This window comes from Pomacea canaliculata, linkage group LG3, assembly GCF_003073045.1.
Source record: "Pomacea canaliculata isolate SZHN2017 linkage group LG3, ASM307304v1, whole genome shotgun sequence".
NCBI classification, from domain to species: Eukaryota; Metazoa; Mollusca; class Gastropoda; order Architaenioglossa; family Ampullariidae; genus Pomacea; species Pomacea canaliculata.
The window spans coordinates 40,563,445-40,587,172 of NC_037592.1; the positions used below are offsets into that span (position 1 = coordinate 40,563,445).

Sequence of the window (23,728 nt, forward strand, 5' to 3'; positions counted from 1 at the left end):
ACGCTCTGATGCTTCTCAACTGGCATTTCCCAAAAACTCAGTGAATGCATCAAAACAAGGTGAATCACGATCACAAAAAAAAAGAAAGAATCCCTTATGTTGTTTTTCCCTGGAAAGGAGAGTACCCGAAGTCAGTGTTCATGCATTAAATGGTATTTTTTTGTACATAACTTTTTTACTGTGAGGACGTATAGATGTGACTACAACATGTTAAAACGGAAACCCAAACTAAGAAATTTACAAATGAAAATTCAAATTCAGAATCAAATATGCTAAACCAAGCATTAAAAGACTGCTATTTTCGATTAGGAGAAAGATGTAGACAAGTTTTAACTTTCATAGTTTGTCCCCTTTCAGCTTCTTTCATATTTTGATTGGGAAGGTTTTATTCTTGAAAATGCATATTACATGACTGTGCAGATAGTTGAACAGGACTGTATTAGAAATTCATTTATTATCATTATTCACACTGATTTTGCTTTGAAGAAAGCGGTCAGATTAAATGACTTTCCTAACCCCTTCTGTCGAGGGATGGAGTCATGGCATCAGGCTAAGACTGTTCATTAAAAAATAATACATCTGCAGGGTTTTCAAATCCATTTTAAATATTTTAATTCTGCAAGAGATCCAATGGATGCAGTGAAGTTGTGGGGTAGAGGGTGAGTTAGTAAACATTTTCCTTATGTCAGCTTTTAACATTTGATCTTTACTTGTAAGTGTTTTTGCGTAAGCCAGAGACAAATATCTGGACTTAGGACTTAAGCAAAAAGAATGGATGGATAGAAGGAAATAGAAACTGCTAAAATATCACTAAGTAAGCTGTTGCCGCGGTACTTAAGATCTTGTAAAATATATATGTATATTACAAAAATGTTTATTGTGTGCGGATAGATAAGGAAATGGGTAATAGACTAGAAAGGGAAGGAGAAAAGATACAAATAGATAGGTACCAATTGACAATCTATAACCTGCAAACTTCTCTTTCATCAATACTTTACTAATTTTACAACAAATTGATAACAAATCCAAACGCCCGAATGCTGACCCTAAGTTATCTACTTTAACATCCTTCTTTCAGTTCATCTCTCGGCCCTACTGCTTAAAGTGATTGTGATTTCTGGTATCTATCTTCCACATATCCACGTGGTCTTAACTACAAACGATATCCTTGAGCCCCATGTACGCTAATAGTCTTTCCTGCTTTTTCTTATTAAGGCTATAAGAAAGTGTTCACTTTTAAAACCATTTCTAAAAACACCAGCTGCCTCTTCAAATGGAGGATACTGGTTGAATGAGTGTTTAGAGTTAACTAAATATGATCATTGAAGTGTCTTGCTGAGACGCTGTTTTGTCGGCGGGTGTTGTGATCATGGTAACTAACAAAGTGTGACAATAACTTTTAATAATTAATATATCAAATTTCTGTTATTTGTATTATTATAATTATTAGTTGTATAAGGGCCGTGCTTAGCGGCAAGTAGATGAGGCATCTACTTAGGGCCCGGCTCTTTTGATAATCATCAGGGGCCCCACGCTTTTGATTAATATGGTAACTAGACTTCAAATTAATGAGGTGTTCATGCAGCGTGCTGTCAATGATAAAGACGAAATGTGCCTGTGGGAAAGTGTCTTTAAATCCCGACTAAAACCATCGAGGACCCCGCACATGTCCTATGTCTCGGGCCCCGCGAGGGCTAAGTAGGATCCTGATTAGTATTATTTAAATAAAATCTGGTAGTACGGTTCTACCTTTGGCTGCGTGTCAGTAATGTTGCTTGCTCAAAATTGTATGTGTTCGGCAAGAGAGATCGCATCGTTGCACAGCCTAAATAACTCGATCGTTTTTGAGAAAAATTTCGCAGGTATTTCTGAGGAAAGAACACCTTGTGCAGTAGACTTGAACCGTTAAAAATGAGGCTAAAATTTGCATTTGATCTATTTAAAGATAAAATATAAGCACCTGCCCATGTACCTGCGCGCACACCGGTCATACACTGGCTTGCGATTATTTCTGTAAAACATGGCGACCAAAGGTAAGAATTTTATAGTTAGGTCCTACTATCAACTAGCTAACGTGTCGCGTTCTGTATATTATATATCTATATATTATGTCCCTCCATTACCACACGATAAGTCATTAATATCTCTGCCAGTGTCATCATTTTTCTCAGAGACATCCTCCCCTCACACTCAGATTCCTCGACGTTCGCCTCCTAAGTCGTCTTCCGAAACAGAGTTAGCTTTCACTTGTGAATACAATAACTGACGGAAAGTGTGAGAATACCGTTTAATTTTGAATATATTGAATTTGCGTGTAAGAGACTGGGAATGCGAAGGATTGATGTGTATTTCTCTTTGTCATCATCATCTTTGTAACAGTCGGTGAAAGAATAAGTTGGAATCGTAACATTTGATTTTGTTATTGAAAGAAAAGTTTCTTTGACTTCACGGTTGAGAGTAAGTTAGATGACAAATGTGCTATACCGAGAAATAACTTTTGTATGTGGAAAATGACTTTAATCTTGAGAGGAGCTATGGGACTACTGTACTGTGTTATACACGATCTGTTGTTATTAGAGAGGCATTCATTTAATTTTCTTCTGTGTTCTTAGAATAGTTTGCAGCCTTCATCTAAAAGATAATCAAAGCCTTGATTAATATAAAACATAAAACTCATAAACAGGTCTTGATGATTTGTTGTAAGAAAGAACAAGGGTGGGACACTGTTTACTTGTGTTCCTAGTCTGTGGAATGTGTGTCCCTGACTATTGGTGACCCTAACGTGACCTGTCGTGGGTTTGTATTTTGTGCGAAGTCGGGTGTAAGATTGTCTTTTGATCCTGTGTTTGTGATCTCACCTAGAGGTGTAGACAAGTTATAGACGAAGTTATTTATCGGACGATTTGAACTACTGCTACTTGTTTATTGTTGACAGTGTTTAAGTGTGGGACTTAGTTCATTTACCCCATCTCCAGCTCCTCTGGTCTACGAGTGTGTAAAGCTCTATCCTAGTAAGGAATTGGCCTTTGTTCCTACTTTTATCTCGACTTTACCTTTCAGCTCACTACTCTGTGTATGAAGGTGTATGCAATAACCGCAAGTGAAAGTGGATGGCATCTATCCTAAAGTTTTCTGTCTTGTTTTTTTTATAAAAGAATTTGGGTTTTGCATCATAATACACACTTTTATATGAAGTAATCTGATATTTGAATAAGTTAATGCCCCTTAGATTAATTATGGGGTTTCTGCTGGCTGGGTGACAAAGCAGGCCCACCCCTTTTTCTTATGCTTTTCCTTTTACTCCCTTACCCGGCCCTTTCATATATATTCTTCTTTTAAAGGAAGTCATACTACAGTTTTATCTTTCCTATCTTTTGTTTACACTGGTCATTCTCCTGTCTTCTTGTTTCTCATCATGCCTTTCTTTTGATGTAATGTTTTCTCTGTGGCCTCCCTTACGCTTCATACACCTGGTCGAGTGGTTACGGTGTCTTGTTTCTTTTCCTGGGTAAAGGTCACGCTCCATGCTGACCCTCACCTCCACCCTTTCGCCTCTCTCTTGAGCTCCATTCAGCGACACTGGCAGAGTTCTAACCTCTCGTTAGCTGCTACAAAATAAAAACATTTGTTTAACTATTTGTCTACCTAATTCTCTACTAAGATTATCTAAGTGTCACTAATGGGTTTTATCTATCGTAACGCTATCTACTACTTAACCATAGTTATGTATTCATATTTACTTAAAGACTATTTTAAAAAAAACTGTTTTAAAGAATAACTTGCCCTCGTCTTCCGCAGAGTGCGCGCTGGGCTGAGTGTTCTTAGTGAGGAAACTAAGCGACGACTGACTCCTGCAGGTCACAGCAATACTGACGATAGACAGTGTAGTAAATATCCTGCTTATGGCTTCATCTGTCTTTAAAAAAAGTCTACAGATTATCACAGCAATTCTAACAAAAGCAGTTTATATATGTATAGATCTTTCACAAAACAGTTACTGTTCATGTATTTCCTATATATATGTATACACTGCTGACTGAACATTAGTTGACAGAGATGCAATTCACAAATCAATCTGTGAGATGTGAAATTTAAGATGTGAGGGGAATATGTCTGCGAGTATGCCTGTTAGGTAACCGGCGAACAAAGGAAAGCTCAGTTTTAGAGCTAGATAAGGCTTGCAATGTTTGAGATAACCACCTGTTGCAACGGTTTTAAAGGCGGTTTTGTGACATGATTCGTGACTATCACGTATTGATAGGAAATGGTTCAGCATAATACTTTCAAATGAAAGCATCTTTTGCTTCATTCCATCAACAGGCGGATCACTTCGTTTCCTAATTGTTGGAAAAACTGGGTCAGGCAAAAGTTCAACAGGAAACTCAATTCTCGGAAAGGAAATCTTCTCCGTTGACATGAGTAGTGCTTCTGTCACTGAAACCTGTAAACTTGGACGTAACGAGCGTAACGGAGTTACTATTGATGTAAGTTTTCCTTCTCTTTTTCTCTTCTAGCTTTTGTGCCTCATAGAAATGATGATCAAACTCCTTTATTACTGGACCCGGCTATGTAGACGTTTCTGTGCTAAATGAACAATTTACAGAAAATGAAATTAGAGCAGAACACGCTTAAAGACAACAACCAAAACAGCATTACATGTATTTTATTGACACTCCACAGGTCATGGACTCGCCTGGTCTGTTCGACACCAAGAAGACGCACGAGGAGGTGGCGATAGACGTTGTTCAAGCCGTCGCTTGCATGCATCCGGGGCCCACTGCAGTCCTCTACGTCATCTCGTTGGCCAACCGCTACACGCAGGAAGAGAATGGCGTGTACGAGAGGCTGAAAAGTCTCCTGGATAAGCACGTGACAGAGTACATGATTGTCATCTTCACGCGCGGCAGCGATCTGAGGCAAAATAAGAAGACTATCGAGGATTTTCTGTCACGTGCGCCTTCCGAACTTCGCAAGGTGCTGGAGGAGTGCGGCGACCGCTACGTGGTGTTTGAAAACTTCGCTGACGACAAAGACAGCCAGGTAGACCGTTTGTTGCAGATGGTGCGCACACTGAGCGCGGCGCATGGTGGCCAACCATACATGTGTCCTAAGTACGGTGAGGTCGGCGAAAAGATGAATAAGGAGGTTGACAAGAGAATGAAAAAGGCAGAGAAGCGGGAGTTACAAAGAAAGAAGTACGTACAGGACCTGAAGATGATGATGAAACAAGCTCAAGAGCAAGCGGAGACACTAAGAACGGAGTTAGAGAAACAGGCAAAGAAGAGAGATGAAGAAATAAAGATGAGCAGCATGGGAAGGGAGGATAAACTAACAACCATAATGGAAGCCATGCAGAAGCATGAGCTCATTTATGAAGCAAGCGAGCTGAAGCAATTGCTGTACGAAATGGAAAAGGAGAAAAGTAAAGAACTAAACGATGCAGAGCAGCTCTCGAAAGGGAGAATAGAGGTTTTTGAGAAGCAGACCAAAGAAAACTACGAGAAACGCATCGCGGAGGCAATAGAAGAGAGTAAAAAACGTGAAGCGAATTTTGAGGGGGAGATGAAGAAACTTAAGGACTCGATCGCAAATCGTGGATGCGTTATTTCGTGACATTCAACATATTTAAAAGCAGTATTTTTCAAATAGCGATAGACAATAATCACATAATGGCGATCATTCTCTAGGCTAAGCTTGCTTTCCTAGGCTGACATAAAAATATAGCATATATATGTACTTCATTAACCTCAACGTATGTCTGTTGTGATTAGTAACATCCACAAATCTTATAACTCTTATAATATATCTAACCTTTTCACTGCACTTTTTGTCAGCAATGACAACTAAAGCTAGCGTCAAGATAACAAATAGTTTGTAAAACACAAATGATGAAACAAATAAGACTTCCACTTACTTCCTGCAGAATATTGAGTAACAATAGAGTTTGCAGACAAGTGTACATCATCACATGTTTTGTTTTACACATCAATGACTTATATGATTATAAAAAAGTAAAAACATTTTTCCTTGTAACGAAACATGCAGACGGCATTAAAGATACGATTTTGGTTGCTGAAATATTTTCATCTGAAATGTTTTTGTTACAATATCATTGGTGACAATGAATTCCAGATTCCTGTTGAAGGACACAAAGGTGATGTTGGTTTCGCCCACCTTGATGTGACTTGGTGAACAAGAGAGGGAAAATTGATTTCTTCTTGTCGACCATAGGAGGGCTTGCTTTTTATCATCATTGCGTTTAAGTTTGTTTGACACCATCCAGTCTTTGACTTCATTAATACAGACTTCTAAGACGCTGGTTGCAGAGTGAGACTCAGCCAGCGCGTATCATCAACATATGATTGATGAGAAACGTTGTGAGACTGGATGCAAGATGAAAGTAGCTTCATATACACAATAAACAGCAGTGGGCCGAGTACTGAGCCTTGAGGGCCGCCACAAGAAAGTGGAGCAGGGCGAGATGTTTGACCATCAACAAACAGTCTGCGTGCTATCAGTGAGACATGAGTTGAACCAGCTAGTGCAGGTACAGAAATCCCGTAGAGGGTGTCTAGTCTATGAAAGAGTACAGAGTGGTTCAAAGTGTCAAATGTATTAGACAGGTCCAGTAGGATTAAGGCAGAAATATCACCACTGCCAAGGCCAGATAATATGTCGGTGCCCAGCCTGCAAGAGCGCATGGGTCATCTAGAAGGGCACCTTGTGGGAAATTTGCGGGTTTTGGAGGAGGGGCCCTTAAGGGACCTTGGTGGGAAATCCGTGAGGAACTATCGCTTTCCGCGAAATCCCTACAGACAACCCGCAAACCTCCGCGTATAACCGTCGTTTCCCGCCAAAGCCCCCGTCAACGTACCGTAAATAACCAGCCTCCCCAGTCTCAGCTGTTCACAAACTGCAATACTTTATTTGGCTTTCTTATGTCGCATGTTATGAACACTGCTAGCTCTGACTTTGTTGTTTTGTATAGTCACAACGTGGATATATTGTGTTCAATGTATGCTGTAAGCCCATGGCCAGCTATGTACACTCAAGTGTTATAGTTGGGAGGTGGGTGTAGGCTAGTGCCGAGTTGATAGTCTGTCGGGTAGCACATTGGGATGTACCTGTGATGTAAGGGTGACACCCAGCTATGTCCACTCAAGTGGTATAGTGGTGCACCCAGGGGTGGCAGAACTCGATGCTTCAGAGCAGAGCCCATTGGGTTGCTGAATAGCTTTGATGATCTATTGTCAAGATGATGTTTTTGTCTGGTATGGAGGTGACTGCCAGCTATGTCCACTCAAGTGGCATAGTGGGGTATCCCGAGTGTAACTTGTACGGCTGAATTGTCAATAGCCCCAGTTGCTGTGCAGATGTGGAAACATAGTGTCTATGTTGCTGCACGAACCAGGTTGTTGAACTGGTTGATGTTTAACAGTCTGTGTAAAAAGCACAGTGTGGTGATATGGCTGATGTTGAAAAGTCTTAGGAAAATGCCAATTTTGGAGGAATTTGTTTATGTTGTAACAACTTTTTTTGGATGAAAATTCAATGTTGTTAATGAGTTCTGGTTGCTTTACTTACTAAGGCTGATGCATACGTGTTAATAAGTATGTTTGCTGTTGGAATTTAATGGAAATGTGCTAATCCACTTTTAGGCCAAACTGAATGTGTATAGATTTTGATTTTGAAAAAAAAAATTGTTCCTTGTCAGTTGCAGTTTTTCCCCCAGAGAAAGGGGTGTTGTAGAAAATGTATTTTCTACTTTTAGCAAAGTTTCATTAGAGCTTTGATCACCAACTGCTTACTGGTCAAGTTGCCACCACTCCGGCTAATGACAGGACCGGATGATCAAGTCGGGGCTCATAAATCTGCGCCATCGAGGAGAGATAAGTTTTGAAAATATGTTCTGACCTAGATGTAGACTATTTCTGTATATATATATATGTTTTATTACATCTTCCCTTTAAATTACATTCTTTCGTTTCAGATATATATATATATATATCTTGCTCTGTTTTACTGATGTGGTGAATGGACATGTAGTGAGTGTTGTAATTAGGTGTAGTCAAATCCTTGGCAAAAGAGTTATCCATTGCGCGACAGAGCACTCAACCGTTACAGCTGGCCAGCCTGCCGACCCTTTACAACTGGCCAGCACACATAACCTTTACACAACCACACCATATTCTTCCTGTCTCGCTACTCTTGATTAGCAAGTTTTCACCTTTGATGTTAGTGGCTCCTATCTGGTTACTAGTGCCAAATACTCCAAATCGTATTCTCCACTCCAAATACTCTATAGTATCTGCCAGACCCATCATTCCGTGGCATTAGCCAGTCACAAATTCTCCCGGGCACATACTCCTGGTCACCTTCCAGCTCAAGACACCCGCCTACCCCCTGACACGCAATGGTTTCTGCACTTGCCGTGTCTCTCTGGGAAGTGAAGGGTTGGGCAGTGACAGTGAATTATACTGTCTTCCCCGTTTTTCTTTAAGCTATCTTAAAAAAAAACAACCCTATTACTTATTCAACAGGTGTGGTTCAGCCACCCATGCTGTGTCGACTCGTTAACTTCACGTTACCCTTTTCTGACTAACATCACAACGTGAAATACCTCTATAATTGCTAAAATTTTTCTTATCGTCTTTATTAAATAACCAGAATAGGTTCAGTCCATTTTATAATATAAAAAAATTGAACAGACATTATCTTTACCAAGTAAATTATTGAAATGTTCGTAAAAAATATCAACAGGAGTGTTGTTATTAACATTACTACATTTTGAAGAAGTTTTATGCAGAGTGCTCCAAAACATTTGTTGTTTTTTATGGAAGTTGTCAGCTTATAATTATATTATAGTCTCATTAAATAAATTCTTTTCCTTTTCAGTAAATTTTATTCTATTTTCTTACTTTAAATACCTATGTCTGTTATCATCATCATGTTTTCTAACATATTTTAAGTTATTTCCTCACCAACTGTCTTTCTTTTTCATGTTCCTGATCAAACCAGTTATCCTATACCTCATTCTTAAAAGTATCAACACACTTTTCGATACACTTAGCATTTTCCTTAAAACACCTATTAAATAAGCCAAAAGCCTCCTTTATGTCAGAGTCTATCAGTTCCATAGCGTGGTTTGAACTAAAGTCTTTTTATTATTCATGTTTCTTATACATTTATGAGCATTATTATTAGTTTAGTTTAGTCCTTGTTACTCCTCGAGGAGCACATGTTCGCAACAGGGCATTATTATTACTCCAGCAACAAATAACGGTCTCCAGCTACTAATATATACTTATCCCCATACTTAAACATGCACGTACTCTACTAAGAATTCTTTGATACTGCCACAAACATAAAAAATTTCTTCATCATGATCAAGATTATTTTTAACCATTCGGAAAATAATCAAATTAGTGAACTGGTAATATATGGTAGCCAGTTATTACTTATTATGTATATCAAACCGCCCAAATAACGACCCTGATTAGTAAATTGAACAGAAGATTTATGAAAACATGAATTGCTAGAAAAGACTGTGCAGGCAAAGTCTTCCCTAAATGTTTCTGCAAGAAGAATTAAAAATGACTGTACAAAAGACAACAATTCATTGTCATTCAGTTTATCTTACAGACCTCACACATTTCAATGTTACTGAAAAGAAAAGAAGACGTACCACGAGGTTCTGCACCATGTTCATCATCAATTCCTTTTCTCGCGATCAAGGCACGTAACTCTCGCTAATTTTGTTTGACCTCAAGAGCATTACCGCCCTTACGTAAGGAGTGTCGTATGTCTTGTGAACCACACCAAGCAAACTCGATACGCACTCGTTACTAGCATCATTATTAGAAGCAGAATAATTAAAATAATTAAAAAAATCTGAGAGTGTAAAACAGGGTTAGCAAATCTCTAGCTCATTTCTACAAGAGCACCATTGTCTTCAGTAAGAAATCTGCTTCCATCAATTGTCAAACACCATCTTCACTGTTGGTGGATTAACCCAAGTTTTCCCGACTGCTAACATTACAAACAGTGAGATAGCAGACAGACTGAAAATTTACAAAGAGCTACTGAAGTTTTTAGCAAACAAGTGGCCGACTGACATCGCTCACTGACAGAACATACAGACAACAAAATTAAGTTCCTATCGAGTACTATCTTCGATCTAAGAAAAGAAAACAATGATTTAAAAAAAATAGAAGTTCTTTAAATACAAACGAGAGAAATGAAAGAAGAAATCCCTGGGTTAATCTCACTGACGAAAGAGCAGCAAGAAGAGATAAACAAGCTGGAACAATATTCGCGGAGAGATTCTGTGAATATACATGGCCTTCTGGATAATGGCAGAGAGGAAACAAGTGGGGAATGTGAACAGAATTTCCTAGACGTCATCAATCTTACTCTCGGTCTGTCAGACATTAACACACACAATATCTCAGCACTACATAGAATGTGGAGAAAAGGTTAGTCGTGTGCAGTCAGCTCCGCTTCTGTCCTCCCACTGACTAAAAATATCTTCCTGTCATGGAGTCTCCCCATCAGATCGAGTCAACGACTTTCCGAAAAACCTGACGGGAAGGTATTTTTAGAAGAGTAGCGCAGCTTGGATTGCACAGAGGAAGCGAGAAATTTTGTCCACTACACTCACGCTTTGGCTTTCGTTAGAAAACCTACAGTCCATCCGTTCTCGTGCAAGACCTAAATAGTTCATACAAGATATGTCCGAAGGTAAGGTTTTTTTTTTTACATATTCGCTTATTCATCAATTTATTAATGGTCAATGATGATAACTACGAAAAGAATCCATACCAAGGGTGGAAAAAACAATATTACAAGATAATATTAAGAACTTCAGAAGGAGTACTATAAATATCAATATCAGCAGGTAATATTTTAATATTTCTTTTTAATATTTCTGACTTTAAATGCATGACACGCACTACTTACAAAAGTCAAAAGCAACATAGAAGAACTCGCAGAAAATCATAGTTTATCCTATTTTTAGAGGGGGAGAACGTACCACTGCAACATGTAGATGTTCGGGTTCGATGACGAGTAACTCACGTACCTCAACATCACACCTATTTGGTTTCCTATATTTCGAGTGCCGGAATAATCACCACTGCAACGTATAGATGTTCGGATCCGCTGTTAAGTGACTACCCTACCTTGAAATCCCATCCCTTCTTCGTTTACTCTATTTTGAGTGAGAGAGAGAGAGTACTAATGCATAGTGCAAATGTTTGGGTCCACTGTCGAGTGTCTACGTACCTCAAAACTTCTCTCATTTTCCTTCATATTTCGTTGATCTCCAGTTCGGGAAAAGCACCATTGTGTTTGTTTGGTCCGCAGTCAAATGGCTTGGCTCACGTTCGTCGAAATCTGTTTTCTTTCCTTTTAGTTATCAGTTACTTGGGAGCGTAAGTAGACAAAATGAGATAGCGTTGTAGGAGTTAGGTATGTGTCATGTAGGATGAAATTGGTTTGCGTGTGTAAATATGTCAGAACCACTACACTGTGTCGAACACATTGATACACTAGCACGCGTTCCTTCATGCGACAGAAAACAAACATTTCATGACAGAGCCGGCACTAGGGTGAGTGGGGCGACCGCCCAAGGCCCCGCACCATCATTCTTCCATCATAATATTCGTTTGACTTTCACGCAGCATTTGGTTATAACTTTCTCGAACATACATTAACTCACTACTCCATATTAATATATTTTCTCGCATCTTAATTAGTTCAATGTTTCGAAATATAGACAGAAATTCGATAGCGAATTGACAAAGGTTTACTTTGGCTGGGCAAGGAATTTCTGCCTTATTCTTTCCTTCACAAGCTTTCATATTCGTCCTTCTGTCACACAGGCCTATTCGGGAATGGCTAAACTTACAGTGAATACTGGCCTCCCTACAGAACACTACGTAGTCACGTGGTCTCACTCACAACTACAGTACTACGAAATCATAACCTGTCAGGAGTGGTAACTCTGGTCCCTGACAAAACAATGTTGCGAAATACATTTTTGTTTTACACACCTTTTTGTGTCGTCTGGTCTCGAAAAAAAAAAAATAGCGAACAAAAGCAGTAGTCAAACGGAGCACATTTGACGAGAGAAGTCATCCAGCGCGCAACTTAACGATACACATAGGACAACGCTTTAAGAAAAAAAAAATCATGTTCTTTTTATGGATTCCAAGGTCTGCTAAGTGAGGGTGTGTAGTAGACAGAACAAAAGAACACAATGCGAAATATATCAGGCTAGATACTAAATAGCATACCCGACGAGTAGAAGCTTGAATTGCAGCGGAAAATTCCAATTGGGAACTTCGTTCTCTTCCCAGGACCACAAAGAGAAACAGACTGATGTTAGAGCTTTAGGGAGCCGCGACTAATGGTCCGGCCGCAGTCTGTAGTGACAACCACGAGGACATTCTTAGACCGTCCTAGCAGCTAAAAAAAGTAACTTAGTGAACCGAATTCAGCTGTCGAATTCGCCATGCATGCAGTCATGAATGTGGTGTGCGTCTCGAAAACAGAGCGAAATTTTAATTTCTGCTGCAAATCTCGTACAGATGTGAACATTTACAAATTTGAGTGAGCTTGCAATGCTAGTTATTTATGTACTTTGTTTGGAATGTAAGGAAACAGAGCTTTACATCATTTGCACAGATAAAGGTTGGATGGGGGTTGGATTGTCCAACTCAAACCAAATGTCACAGAGTGTGAAGACAATTATGTATAACATTCCTAACAAACAATGAAAACTGCTATATAGTCAAGTTTGAAGCCATTCAGTGTCTAGAGAGCACATCATTGTCAGCCCCCTAAAAGGCGAGAGACCTGATGCTTTTCCCATAAATCTTTGACAGAAAATAAGGACCCACCTAGCCCCAAAAATCAAACATCTTTAATCCATGTGACTACAGAAGTAATTCATAAAATAATCCTAGCATACAGAGGAACAGAACATTAGCAGCTGCTCAAATTCTGGTGCAGTCAGTGATGTATCTCTAGATTTCACGAATAGGTGATACTCCCCTAGAAGCTTTTGAAATAATTTCTTTAATGAAAGAATTATATGTTGATTATATGTTGATGGTTCTCCCATAACCCTGCAACTGAAGGCTCAGAAAGATGAGAGTGTTTCCTAATAATGCAGTAGATGCTCACAAATCTTAGAAGCAATATGTGCGACAGTATCACTAAGTGTTAGATAGCAAAAGACCAAAGATGGCAAAAACCATGAAGCTAGTGGACACTGAACTTCTATATAACTAACTAAACCTATAACTGTGTTGCTCAATGTTTGCAAACACCATTGTTTTTATTACTGTGTACTTCTCTGAAGCCTGGTCAGCATTTGGGTACACAACACAACCATGTTGACTTTTCTAAAAGTGAAATTTTTTTTTTATGAGTTATTTTAAATTTAAATGTAGTAACACATTAAAAGATGGTTATATTTTTCATTCAATAGGTAAATTACATGAAAGGCTTAGATAAAACAATGTTACTAACCTTGAACTTTCTGTTCTCGCTTATTCCGTTCATTGTTTTTGTTACTGTTTTGTTTACTTAAAATCCCTATAACTTTATATTGATATGTGATACAGGCCTAAACTTCGGTTGAAGTTTTCTTTATACATATTTAAACATTTCAGTGAGAGCTTTTCAAAACATATTTAGTAGTATAGTAGTTACTGAACTTTCAGTTTTTCTTTTCTCGTTTTCTGTGTCATGTTTGGTCACAGAATGCTTACTTTAAAAGCTTATAACTTTATATTGACAAGAGATATAGAGCTGCAATTGGGTTGAGCTTTCCTTCATACAAATCGAAACATTTCTATGAGGGATTTTAAAGAAATATTTAGAAGTATGGTAGTTATACCGTTTTAAATCTAATTTTTTTTACAAATTTAACACAGCGAGCTATCATAAAAGACACTGGGTCTGATATTGTCGCATTAAACCAGGTCCATGAGCTTCTGTTACTGTACACGTCATGTCGAAACACGTATTCGCATAATTTGAAAATTATACCAAAGGAGAAAAATATTCTGCTGCAGTTCGAGAAAATTTACTTAAAATTTCTCTTACTTTGTTCTTAAAAGTAATGTCAACAAAATATTAAATGCTTTCTAATTCAGAGAGGTAAATCGGCTATTCACGAAACTTACCAGTCTGTATTGTCCACACGATCGATTTCTTTGTTCGATGATGGCGGTCAGTGTTGAACTGTATGGCTGTCAGCCGGGTCAAGAGATTCGAACTGGTACGGCTGAGCATTACATACTTTATCTGATTTTGTGGTGATATCCACAACTTGCAATCGAGCCAGCCATTGTAGACCATTAAAAACACAAAGTGATCATCATGAAATCATTGAGGGAGAGAAAATAAACTTAGTGGTAAAATTAACTAAGCCAGAGCTAAAGTCAGTGTGATCTGCAATTAAACATTATTATAATTAGTTCTTTCTATAAATCTTGTAAAATCAAATGAAAAATATGGCATGCAGCATTTTAAGAGAATAGAACATGCGATTGTGAGAAAAAAGACCGACTTTGACAAAGTTCATCGCATACCTTTGTAATTCATACATTTGGTTTTAATTTCGAAATTAATGATTACAAAAATATTAAAACTGTTTCTTATGTTTTGCATTAATTTTCCAAAATTTTAGTTGTTCAGAGAGCAATGTGATTGTCTTGTTGCTTTCCCCCAGAATGCACCAAAACGGACACAAACGTTTGGTAGTCGCTGCGCCACTGTTATTGAGAAAGCAGACGACGAATTTAAAGCATTGTCAATAAGTTCATTTCATAGATTTCATCTTCAAAGTTAATCATTAATAGTACACAAATACGAGTGTATGTGTGTGTGTGTACAATATCTATATATATAAACGATCATAAATTATTCACGACTATCCACTGCTATAAAGTACAGCTGTTTAATGATATCTTTCACTTCACTTTATTAAGACTTACTTCAGAGATCAGCGGTGTTTCTCTTGGAGAGGATTGCAAGGATTTGTGCATCAACTAATAGGACGAGAATGGTTGGTACAAAGCTTCCGGCTTAGCCACCGTTGTTTAGCGAATGACTTCAATGCCAGCAAAGTCTGCAAGAGTAACACCAATAAAGAAACACAAAAGGTGGTTTATGCTACTTCATGGCAGAAGTGCAAGTATCAAATCTTTCGGTGTTAGTTTTATTTCGTTTCCGTCGGCAGGTACACTGACATAGCAAGACAAATGGCGAGCGGCTCTCATTCATGCTATAGGCCGCTCTGACAACAGTTTCAGTCCATCGAGAGCCAAGATTAGTTCAAGGCACTGTGAAGAAAAGTGCATAAAAAGTACTGATCTTATAGTTGGATTACTTATTTACCTCTTATTCTTCTCTTTCCTGTACGTGCTTTGAGTTTGCGACTATATGGCTTAAACAATTTACACATCGCCAAAGATATGCCCATAAAAATCAAATTTAGTTATTAACTATCACATCATTCATTAAATTACTCAAGAAGTGTATTGATTAAATATTTTTCATATTGTTGATAAACTTCTATATGACTAGACCAAGATCAACAGAACTGCTTTCAGTTCACACATCCTTTTTGAAGACACAGAGATGATATAAGACCTTATTTAGATTTTGTATATACGCATTGGCAGTGTCCACTTCTGATTACCTCCCTGCTGCTGCTTTAGAAAGATTTGATGTTGAGCTATCACAAAAACCTTTTCGTACAAGTCTGACATGACTGACATCAGGTATCTTCAGGAAGCTCAGCTTACAATGACCGAAAGAGTTGTGGTCTCCCAAGAGTTGTGTTGGACGATTTTTCTATCTGCGAAAGTTGGGTCAATGCACCTAAGATTGCGAGAAGAGCTTCCATACAAATGTCATGATAACTTTCAGATATTTTTTGATGCAGAACTTTACTGACTTATCGAAGATTCCATGTAATGGCCATACTGCTCACTGCATCTTTTCAGTGTGCCTGACCTTCCATTGTCTTCCTTTTATCATCACTGGTCAGCACAGAGAGACTTACCTTGGATGTAATGTTGCGCGTAACAAATGCACAAATTACAAAGTCTGTATAGTTACCATTGCTGTCACTACTGACTGTTTAACAAGACTACCACTACATGGAATATGTAACAAGCAATTACCATCCGGAAAGCACAATAAAATACCAAATTTTGAGCACAAATAAATGTATAAGACAAGCCAAGCTACAAGCGGATTTTATATAAAAGCGAGAGACCAAGGGGAATGGTGTATGCGAACGCTTCAGTGATTGTATATCTCCGTGTTTATGTGCGTTTCATATTGTTTACTATTTCATAAAAAAGATTTCAGACGAGTGAAGCAAATACGTTTGTGTTCTAAATAGGTACAAGCTTGGTTAATAGTGCAAAACGCAAGCACAAAAAGGCTGTACGAGACTTAATGGTTTTCATCCTACTATGCAAGATGTGAGACGTAAAGAATCTATAAATTTACGACCATGTGCCAAAGTAAACTGAACATAAGGCTGGAGACCATGTACAAATCTCGGTCACCAGCTTCACGGACTTTCAAATTCCTTGTATCTACAATAAATCCGAGTAAGACTGTTTGGCTTACTTATGTGATTCATAACACTCGAAAACTATTTAAGATTCCAAAAGTTTCCATCTCGGGATGGAACGAGAAAAATCTGGCTGGCAAACATAAAAACAAACAATACATAACTTGCTTTCTATTGCTTAAAACACCTACTTTGCCAAATATTGTCCCTCCTTGCCTCTGAATGGTTTCTCTTATGAGATGTACTGGTGGAATGGACATACAAGCTTATAACCGGGGAGGGGTTGAATAAGTAATTCCTTATAATTGCCACTTTTTATCTTTTAAAAACTTACTGAGTAATAATACAACATCGGATAAACTAAACCGTAATTTGTAATACACTTTGTTATCATAAAGGTGCGACAGTTTTGTTTCTTATTTTGTTTAATTTGTTTTCGGCAGAGAAGCCTATTCGTTTGGTACTTGTTGGGAAAACCGGATCTGGCAAAAGTTCAGTGGGAAACACAATTCTTGGTGAGGAAAAATTTGACACAAAAAGAAGTTTTGAATCTGCAACCCAGGACTGTAAACTGGAGAATGGCACATACCATGGGACACGCATCGACGTAAGATTGTCATTCGTTTTCTTTGTTTGTTTGTTTGTTTGTTTCTTTCTTTCTTTCTTTCTTTCTTTCTTTCTTTCTTTCTTTCTTTCTTTCTTTCTTTCTTTCTTTGTAAGTAATTCAGATGAATGTTTTGAACGTACGTTCCCTCTTTATTTTACAGTGTTTTGATGTGATCTGAAGTCGCTAATTAAATCTAGTTATGTCCTTTATCTCTTATGCCTTAGAAAATTACGGAGCAATTCACGAATGGGCTTTTTAAAGAGGTATTAGAATGGTCTGACTAGGACAATTGTATGTACATTTGTCTTTGCTTATTGTTTACCTGTATATTTAAACATAATTTTTCACACTAGTACTCGATACTTAAACTTCAGGAAGATGCACTCAGCACGAAGGTTCAACAAAGGACAAACTCCATTTTTACCCGCGCACCTACGAACACCCACATGCAGGAATTTACCAACAAATCTTACATTAAAAGTAGCTTACTGTATTTAAAAGGCATACCATTTACTGCATACTATCTCTCTCTCTCTGTCTCTTAAAAACAGCTCAATAAAAAGCTTTTGTTATCGGAGACAGTATTGGAACTCCTCTTACAAAAAACTCCACTGTAAAAAATGCAGTGGACCGAATTTTTTCAAAGACTTCGAGAACATTATGCTGAATGCGATGTCGTTTAAAGCCACAGCACTGTCTGTCCTTAGAGGAGAAGTCGAGATAGTGGTACAGAGTCTGAAGGGATTCATGTAACCGAAAGATTCAGCATCCTACTGATCCACTCAAGGAGGATGGAGACGAAGACAGAAAATGCGTTTATGCACGTCTTCACACGCTTCTTTTAGCTGCAGTTTAAGGTTGTTTTTTTCTTAACTTTACAATTTATATTGGTCAAATAAAACAACTTGCATTTTTAGACTGTTGACCTTGTTTTGAACTATGCGAGGAGCTCATATGGCACAGCATAAATTTGTCGGGTTTGTATTTATCAAGCAACACAAAACTACAATGAAACAACCCTCTAAGGCCGCAAATATTCGATCAAGTTTCGCAAAGTTTTGGGTGAAGGTCACAAGAAATCAATGGGGTTTTTTTTGAGCAAACGTTCAGGACATTAAAATCTGGGCCTACAGGTCGTGCTAAAATGATTTGCCAATGATTTGTCTAAAGAATGACTAGAAATGTGAGATTTCTAAGAATTTCATGATTCAGCATCTTGCCAAGTAAAAAATGTCTTTCAAGAATTTCTTGGGATGCATTTTCTAACGTGTCTATCATGACATTTCCAGCACTTATGTGACCCCGCACCATAAAAGGAGTCCTTACCAGGAAATTCTACATTTGTCAAATCTTATATTATTAAAATCTACAATAGAAGTGTACAATTACAATAGCAGCCATTTTGAGATACAAGGTGTTTTAGCAATTTCATAAGGGGTTTCCTTAGTAACGTGTGCTTTTAACTGTTCAACTTGTATTAAATTCTGCATAACAATAAAGTACTTCAATCTATATCATTTTGAATCAGACAAAACATGCACATCATTGCATATTTGTAAGTTTTAAGTACTTTGCATGAAAAGAAAAAAAGAGCAGTTAAGAAAAGAAGTATTCCATACTCAACCAAAAAAAGAGCAGCAACAAAAGGTATTTCATATTCCCCTTTTCCATTCGAAAGATGAATTAACCGACAGATACATTGACATCTTGGTCGGTGTCCATCATTGTTCTCTTAAAAAAGCGTTATCATGATACTCAAATTTATCCAAGACGTCTGCAGGGTCGTCTTTCCATTGTAATTAATCTTTCGCTTGTTGACCATTCTGAATGTGGAAGAGCCGAAGATTCATTAGAATTGATTAAAGCTATTAATTCGTCTTCAGTAAGATACTTTTTTTCCATTCTCTTGCTTTACACAGTACGATAGGTAGCAGCAAGCTGCCTCCCCGTCATGAAATCGCTCATCGCGTTTCTTTTCGTCACCAAGGACGCCAGTATCTGATTATTCCTTTAGATACGTCTAGATCAGGAAAAGATTTGTTTACCTAGATATTTTAAAGAAAAAACTAATAATTGATTAGAATTAAAATAAGTAATTAGCCAGATTGAAAATAAAGACTCCTGGCGCTCTGGTAACTGTAATATGCTGGGTTTCTGACAAGGATACGGTACCAAACAGGGTTTCGATTTTGTCGTTTTCATGTACAAATCGGAACACATACATTAAAGGCGCATTTCTCACCTCCTTTTTCTAAACACAACAACGTATTTCCCTTTTAACCTAAATGATAAAAGAAATATATTTTTGCACAAATGTGAAAAAACTCAAAGTTGACTCTAATCATCTTAACGAGCATCTGCGACTGAACTGCTAACTACGAGTTATTTCGTGGTGGTGGGTCAAATATTTTCAAGTTTAACCCGCACTGGTAAAGAACGGATTCAGGAATTACTGTTTGGGAGATATGCTGTAGAATTTAAATTAGAAACAAATAAGCTTGCAATGATACGTTTAAAACCTAACTTGGAAGTAGGTTGTTTATTATCGATATGTTGATCGAACAGGTCAGAAAAGGGCTGAATACTCAGAAATCATCTACATTAATTTATCAATTATTTCTCCATAGATCATGGACTCGCCGGGTCTGTTTGACACTGAAAAGACCCACGAAGAGGTTGCAGCTTTAGTCGCTAAAAGTCTCGCCACCCTCCACCCGGGTCCAACGGCTATCCTGTATGTAATTCCAATCTGCAGTCGGTTCACGGAAGAAGAAAAGCGTGTTTATGAGAGGCTAAAAGCTGTTCTTGATTCGAGCTTAACTCGGTACATGATCGTCGTCTTCACGCGCGGTGATGACCTAAAGAGAGAAAAGAAGACCATACACGAGGCCCTCTCCACGGCCCCTGACTTCCTCCGCAACATCATTGAAGAATGCAGCCACCGCTACGTGGTGTTTGACAACACGGCTGCTGAGAAACAGTCGCAGGTAGAAGAGCTCATAGAGAAGGTGCGGAGACTGAGGGAGGAGCGCGGCGATAAACCTTACACGTGCCCCACTTTTTTTTATGTCAGCGACAATATGGAAAAGGAGTTGAAAAAGAGACTGCAAAAGGTAGAGGAGGAGGAACTAAAAAAATATAAAATTCGTCCAAGAACGAGAGAAGGGGGCGAACAAAGCTCTGGTAGAAGTTGAAACACAGAAAAGTAAATTTGAGAAACTGGAAAGAGAAAGAGAAGATAAAATGAAGAAAGAACATCATGCTAGAGAGACAGAGATAAACATGATGATGGAAATCATGAGACAGCAGAATCTTACTGCTGAAAAGATCCATGAAAGAGAGATAGAATATCGCAGAGAAATGGAAAAGAGAAGGCGCGAGGAGACAGAAAAGTTGGAAATGCAGAGACAAGAGGAACAGGCGGCTCTCCATCAAAGCCAACTTGTTTCTAATGCAGGAATGTTCTTTACCGCTCAGATGGAAAGGCGAAGACAAATACGGATCTTAGAAATACATCAGCGCTATATAGATCAGATGATAGACCAGGCCGCTGATTCCAAAAGATGCTCTATTATGTAATATCATATAGAATATAACATTAGAGTTTATGTCTTCTCTGTTTTTATGCTAACAACTTTTACCAGCTAAGTATCGTAGTAATATATTAGCAATATTTTTTTCTCCCATTAGATTGCTGATCATAGTTCCTTTAATGCATACATGATTTTGGTCAGTGCGGATAAAGCCTCATATTGTGCAGACGCATTTTCTTGATATCTACCAAAAAAAAAAAAATTTAAAGAAAAAAAGAGGGGTAAGTTTATTTTCAATTTAAAACCTTTTTGAAGAAGTGCTGTATTATGTTGGTGAGGTGGATGGTAGAAGGAAAATGCACTCTCATAAAATAAGCACATTTATCACACTTTTGTAAACTATAGTTTGCTGCCCGTATGACAATGACACTTTGGAAGAATTGCTATACTTTGACTTTTACCTTCAATCATAGTAATAAAAGTTTGTAAGTAGTGTAAGAGGTGTTTTGATGCAATTCGGGTTTCCCCATTTTTGCGGGTTTATCTGAGATCGTTTAATTTAGCCAACGATGAAGTTTTAAGTAAACGCTAGAAATTGTCTATGGTTTTCTATTGTTAAATTGTTTTCTATCAGGCAAGTGCTGGTAATGTGACATTTGGCTTAGTACAAAGACGCCGAAAAAATGCGAGTAACCCATACATTAGTAGGACAATGTTAGTTTTGAAAAATGTCACCTTCATCTCATTATTAATTTGTAATAGTAATTCAGTTCAATTATTTATATACTATACATGTTGTCTGAAGCTCAATTTATCTGTATGTACAAAGAGTCAAGATAGTGCATTGTAAGAGACCAGAGACAAATTTGATTCTTTGCTTTTTTGGTACATACCATCTTCTGAAGGAACATAGCAGTAGACTGTATGGTACATATACTGAATCCAAGCAGTGATGTGTTTCAACAACTGATATATTTTCCTTATAACAACTGGTGTGCCAGTCATTTTGTGTCACCCGGTGACGTGACGCAATTATCGGACTTGACCCTGCATCTAACCTCGCCGGTGTCCACACGATGGCTTTGACCTGTTCGTCTGGACTTTTCTTGCAGGTGTGTGAGTGAGTGTGACTGACGCAAGTCTTGTTACCTACAATGTTTGGTGCGGATGTGTGACAGGTAGATCCTGGATGTTTCTGGAGGTTTTATATTTTATGAGAGTGTCACAAAGTGTAGTAATCAGAGTGGCAAATGTGGTAGACAGACAACAAGAGCAGTTGAGGAAGAATCGTCAGGGGTGTGTCGTCTTTGTACGTGTAGGCGTGTGTTGTATTGAGCCAACGTTTGGCTGAGACAAGATCATCTCTTTACTCTTCCTGTCACCAAAATAACAACATATGGCCACAGGATGTTTAGTTATTGTGCAGCCAAACAATGAAGCTCTCTCCCTTTCCATATCCGCCACCTACCCACTATTTAATCCTTTACACGTGCACTGAAAACACACCTCTTCCGCAAATATTATTCCTGACAACAGTCTACACAATGCTCATTCTTTTCACCCTCCTTTTGCTGGTAAGTTGTTGGTTTTGCTCTGAGAATAATCGTCTTTACATCGGCCTCAGAGACTGATCGAAACTTCAGAGAGCGTGCTGGGAGGATATCACAAGAGATACTGTCAGGCGCCGATAGGAAATCAAAGGATGATAAAATATTCGAGATCTTCCTAGTGGAATAATTAATGAAAGCTTACTGTAGCTGTGAAGCAGGGTAGCCAGTGGGCAATGGGTTTGCCGAGCTGTCAAGTCATTCGATTGCCACAGATGTCACACAGATTCTTGTAGGAGGATACATTGATAAAGAGCAATGTAATTATGCGTAGTAGTTTAAATAATATGGAGGAAGAATAATTTTTGCTGCACCATAGATAGCATTTTCTGTATTGAGACTTAATTGTCGTACTATTTTAAGGGGTCAAGTAACATTTTACTGTTTGAAAATGGGGTCAGTGAAGCTGATGCGGTTCACCATATGCAAGATGCCAATCAACTCCCAGTAGCAACTCTAGTTCACAAGTCTGCTCATGTATGTGTGAAAATACTTGTGGTATGTACATAGCACATGTTACTTTTCAACTGCTGTCAAAGATCGAATTGTTTACAGCTTTATAGTTTTTGTGTAAATCAATGTTCGAGAAGACAACCTAGGGATTGACAAAAAGGGAGATAATCAAAGAAGACAGCGTGAGGACAGTAGAGAGATTCGTTGTAAATTTTGTAGCATTTAACATTTTAAAAGTACTAGTAGTTTTTTTTTCCTTGTGCTCGAATTCTAGTGACTTGCTTGAAAGCAGCAGTTATTGATATGTAAGCTTAGATAGATAAGGAATATTTTTTGTCCTATGTTAGTGTTAAGGAACATGAACATGGCCACCTGCATTTCAGCGAGTTGTGCACATCTCTGTGATATCAATATATTTTTCTACAAACCACAAACTATAAATGATACAAAATAGCCATACTTTATTAAAACAATTTGTTAATAAAGAAAATGTAAAAAAATAATTTTTTAAAGAAAATATGTGTGTTCGATTTGTGTGGCAAGCCTGTTAAGTGAGCTTCGGAGACTGATGTTTGACATTATTATCTCTACCTCTTTGAACTCTACAAAATATGATCTCAATTATAAGCAATGTCACAAAATAACACATTTTTTGCGATCTCGTCTTTAAGCTTTTGCAGCTCCTTCTGATAACCTTCTTCACGCATTTTACTCAATTTTCTTTCCTCTTCTACTGCCTCTGCGATGCGTTTCTCGTAGTTCTCTTTTGTCTGCTTCTCAAAATCCTCTATTCTCTCTTTCATGAGCTGCTCTGCATCTTTTATCTCTTTATTTTTCTCCTTTTCCATTTCGTACACTAATTTCTTCATCTCGCCCGCTTCATACGTGAGATTTTGCTTTTCAATGGCTTCCAATAAGGCTCTTA

At 38.0% G+C, this 23,728-nt stretch overlaps 2 protein-coding genes across 3 annotated transcripts; both read left to right on the forward strand.

Moving 5' to 3' along the window:
• The first annotated feature begins 170 nt into the window (after positions 1-170).
• On the forward strand, positions 171-6,341 carry LOC112558756 (immune-associated nucleotide-binding protein 1-like). The gene is made up of 3 exons (XM_025229402.1): positions 171-2,033; positions 4,321-4,484; positions 4,681-6,341. Exons 1-3 carry the CDS (start codon positions 2,021-2,023, stop codon positions 5,611-5,613), a joined length of 1,110 nt encoding a protein of 369 aa, XP_025085187.1. The 5' UTR covers positions 171-2,020; the 3' UTR covers positions 5,614-6,341.
• Positions 6,342-10,305: 3,964 nt separating this feature from the next.
• LOC112558762 (GTPase IMAP family member 7-like) lies at positions 10,306-20,629 on the forward strand. 2 transcript variants are annotated; one of them, XM_025229417.1, is made up of 3 exons: positions 10,306-10,740; positions 17,047-17,210; positions 19,838-20,629. In XM_025229417.1, exons 1-3 carry the CDS (start codon positions 10,731-10,733, stop codon positions 20,402-20,404), a joined length of 741 nt encoding a protein of 246 aa, XP_025085202.1. In that variant the 5' UTR covers positions 10,306-10,730; the 3' UTR covers positions 20,405-20,629. The 2 variants fall into 2 exon arrangements, with proteins under 2 accessions (XP_025085202.1, XP_025085201.1); XM_025229416.1 differs by lacking the exon at positions 10,306-10,740 and adding an exon at positions 16,475-16,640.
• Positions 20,630-23,728: the final 3,099 nt, after the last annotated feature.

Bases quoted from the DNA above. Each gene is read 5' to 3' on its own strand.
- LOC112558756 (XM_025229402.1), top strand. The intron at 4,485-4,680 runs GTAAGTTTTCCT...GACACTCCACAG, and splicing joins GTAACGGAGTTACTATTGAT to GTCATGGACTCGCCTGGTCT.
- LOC112558762 (XM_025229416.1), top strand. From the start codon at position 16,541: ATGTGCCAAAGTAAACTGAACATAAGGCTGGAGACCATGTACAAATCT. The intron at 16,641-17,046 runs GTAAGACTGTTT...TGTTTTCGGCAG, and splicing joins TGTATCTACAATAAATCCGA to AGAAGCCTATTCGTTTGGTA. The intron at 17,211-19,837 runs GTAAGATTGTCA...ATTTCTCCATAG, and splicing joins ACCATGGGACACGCATCGAC to ATCATGGACTCGCCGGGTCT.